The sequence below is a fragment of the Pinus tabuliformis genome, chromosome 7, assembly GCF_031772625.1.
Source record: "Pinus tabuliformis cultivar Carrire ecotype Pingquan chromosome 7, CPIR1, whole genome shotgun sequence".
NCBI lineage: Eukaryota > Viridiplantae > Streptophyta > Pinopsida > Pinales > Pinaceae > Pinus > Pinus tabuliformis.
In genome coordinates this window covers 1,339,153,024-1,339,156,778 of record NC_142293.1, presented here as the reverse complement: position 1 = coordinate 1,339,156,778, position 3,755 = coordinate 1,339,153,024, and the positions used below count along the sequence as shown (strand labels likewise).

Genomic DNA, 3,755 nt, shown 5'->3' with positions numbered 1-3,755 from the left:
CAAATATAAATAATTTTGAAAAAATTGTTATATTACTTGTTTATCTACAAATTAATTACATCCCAATATATATATATATATAAATGCCAACATAGTGTCACTCGATTCTTAGCCATTTCCTAATTATTAAGCAAAGCTATTATAATTGGTGATTAATTTTATTTAAAAATATGCGTGAAGTGAGGGTTTCCATATCTAATAGGCTATGTTATTGTAGTTGATAACTAATTTCTACTATGCCTATAATTTGGCAGCAAAGACTTATTTGGGATGTTGGGTAGTTTTAAAGGATGTTGCCCGAGAAGTTAAGAGTTTTTAACACAAAGATATAACATTGGCTAATAAGATAAAATGGTATGGTATTCATTGTAGAAAAATGTATCTATGGTAATAAGAAGTTAAGAAGTTAAGTTATAGCAGTGAGATTTTTGTAAATTGATTCTAAACACTTTTTGTAAATCGATTCCAAATACCCAAACTTCAAAATTGAAGTTGGTGAAAGGACTTACTGTGTTATTACTTATATCTTCCTACATTACGAGTTACACAAAATAAAAATAGTACAAATAAAGAAACGATTACATGGTTATGCCATTTATTTTAGCAACCATGGCCTTGCATACCGATAAGAATATAATTTCCATGCCATTTCGTTATTGATTTTCCCAATCATTTGTTCATCATATGATTAGGCCTAGATCAAGCAATAATAGTTGTATCATAAGAGCATGCCACATTTCATGAAATAATAATTGTTCATTGTGTATCAGATGGGTGCTGGAAATGGAAGATGGCACCATCTGAGTTACGCTTTCTGCAGTTCTTCCGGATCTCTCCTTGGGAACCAGTTAGAGGCGTGATATTTCCCATCTTGATAATTGCAGCAGTGAAGTCACTCTCGAAAAGTTCCAAGTTTTTGCTGTACTTAGTAACCAGAGAATCAGTAGACACTCCATTGAAAAGCTCTTGATCGGAGTGCAAAAGTCCTTTCTCTGCTACCAAATTTTTGTAGTAATTGTTTTCAAACTTTGTTGGCGTTTTGTAATCAAGTGGCGACAATTTGTTGTCGTCTCCACTCTTGGGGCAGCGGTCTTGTAAAGATTTGGCGTACGCTTTGTCTATGTTTGAATCATTGTATATGTGACCTCTGAAGTTCACGCAACGCGCTTTACCAATGGTGTGAGCACCTAAAATATCAAGAAAACTGGTTTAGAAGCCAAGTTACAATTAGAATGAGATTAGAGTGGCGTGCAGTGTTGTTGGTTACCTGAAAGTGCAACCATTTCCCGTTTAGAAAGTCCATGAGCTCGAAAATTGGAGATGAGTTTGGCAAGGTCAGAAGTGGGAGGGGGAATACCCTTGTTGGCATCACTTAGACTTGCAGTCCTGGAAACTCTTCTTCCCAGCATCACTGTCCATGTAGGACCTCCCAACTGGCAAAATGGCCGAATGTTAATAGAAACTTAGCAAGATAATAGAAACATTGCTTCGAGAGAAAGATATCTCGAAAGATAAGTGGGCAGAAGAAACCAAAAATTATAATTAAACTTATTAAGTTTAGAGGCTCATTCTAGGCAAGTATGATTTGTAACTAAAATTATTAAGTCAAGAGGCTTATTCTATCATAGTATGATATGTAAGGGTGTTTTTCCCTCATCAAAGTTGAAATTTTGTTCATATTGATCAAAATAAAAAAATTAAAAAATTAAATAACTATACAAAATATTTTTACAAAACATTTAAATAATATATGTTCATAAAAAAAATTTACATAGGAAAAAATTGGATCCCTCTCCATTCATGTTAGATCAGTATTTAAAGTGAATCTTATAAATCCCTATTTAAGATTAATTTTAATAGTGAAAAGAAAGATATTGGATCTCTCTCTTCATATTAGATCCGTATTTAAAATGAATCTTAATAATGAAGATAAAGATCGATTCCCTTTAACACACTTATTTTGAAATTGGAAATTAAGTAAAGTCTTATTCAAAACCTGAGTAGTCTTTATTTTATTTTAAAAGGATATCTTGCAAGGAAAAATATATTATGATAGATTATATATTCATCATGTTGGTGGTGAGCAGGGTTATTAATATACATTGAAATGGTTGTTAATGTATTGAATTTTTTATTAAATTGTTTTAAGTTAAAAAAAATATTTTTAAATTTTAAATGGGTATGATATTGGTATTATAATAAATATTTTGAAATGAGAATTGATGATGATGATGGTAGTTACAGTCCGCTGAGACCAGATATCAAATTATTTATTTTGATTAGGCCATCCTTAAGTCAATTACAAATTCCCAGAATATTCATGAAACCGAAAGGAAACATCGGTGCGTTGTGAATTTTACCGTTACAACAGAATCGCGAGCAGCAATTGCCAAAATGTCAGCACATGATACGACGCCGCTGCAAGCCTGCTCCAGCTTCTTCTTTATTCTATCAACGACCTCAAAACCTCTGGCGGAATTGTTATTGGGAACTGCTGTCTTTTCACCTGTAAAACTGGAGGTATCGTCCAGAAGAATAGACCCATCACAACCCTGCAAGAGGAGAAGAACGCTAAGAATAACATGTAACTTTTATGCTCTAATTCGACTCCGGAAATGCAATGGCATGTATATATAACAGGGTAGAAGTGCGGCGTAATTATAAATACATTAACGAAACAGTCGTGAAAATGAAGGCGAAGCAACGATGCTCCAATTCGACGTTCCTTCGAGATTGCTTCAACTACAGTAGAATTGACTATGGATAACGCCTCAGGACAACTTTTATCGTAAAACTTTGGGTCAAGCTGCCCATAAACACAAGTTACGAATAAAACAACACACCAGACGCGTGTAATAGCGATCCTCATTGCAGCGATAGAAGCCATAGTTTTGCAGAATTAAATGAATGCAATTTTCTGCAGGGGTATCAATCACGGAGATTCATAAACCAATATGATCTAGTAATCCAGAAAATAGACTCAATAGAAAAACCCAATCACACCCCTGCAAGAGAAGAACTCTAAAATTTAGTAAATATAATATAACATAATCTGGGCCATATAACTCAATTCCTACCACCCGAAGACATACATATATATATATATTGTATAAAACCTTAAAGTGCGATGAAATCAATTAATATAATAACTGAACAGTCAGTCGTGAGATTGAAACGGAAGTAACGACGCTGCAATTCGACGCTCCTTTTAGATTCGTTGATGAAGTAACTTTTACTATGGATAAAGCGTAAGGAGAAGTTGTTTTATCGTAAAAGGATGGACTATGCGGGGCATAGGCACACAATAATGGGGTTGTCTAATTATTTCATGTTTGGGTTTTTGTTAGAATTCACTCATATGGTAATATTTAGCTATTTAGCTATTTATAATTTAATAAGTAGATAGAATATTTAATTTATTTAGCTATTTAGCTATTTATAATTTAATAAGTAGATAGAATATTTAATTTGATGTTTTGGATTATTAGAATGTTATAAGTATATAATTTAAATTTTTAATTTCACTATCAAATTTTAAAAGAGTAATTCAATTGGCCGTATTTAGGAAATTCAAGATTCAAATTCTCAGTTTACAAAAAAAATATACAAAGATTTATTGAGAGGATGATGTTATTTTAATTACTAAGTTCATCTATATATAATTTAACAAGATTAAACAAAAAAATATGGTAAATCAGATAGATTACTGATCTATAAAAATTAATAGCAGAAACGTGTATTAGCAATCTCATTGT

The 3,755-nt window shown here is 32.2% G+C and overlaps 1 protein-coding gene across 1 annotated transcript; it reads right to left on the bottom strand.

The window, feature by feature from the left end:
* Window positions 1-427: 427 nt before the first annotated feature.
* On the bottom strand, window positions 428-3,036 carry LOC149252516 (peroxidase P7-like). The gene is made up of 4 exons (XM_089456676.1): window positions 2,669-3,036; window positions 2,361-2,552; window positions 1,268-1,433; window positions 428-1,187 (listed from the first exon to the last, which is right to left on the bottom strand). Exons 1-4 carry the CDS (start codon window positions 2,885-2,887, stop codon window positions 757-759), a joined length of 1,008 nt encoding a protein of 335 aa, XP_089312802.1. The 5' UTR covers window positions 2,888-3,036; the 3' UTR covers window positions 428-756.
* Between the last annotated feature and the right edge of the window lie 719 nt (window positions 3,037-3,755).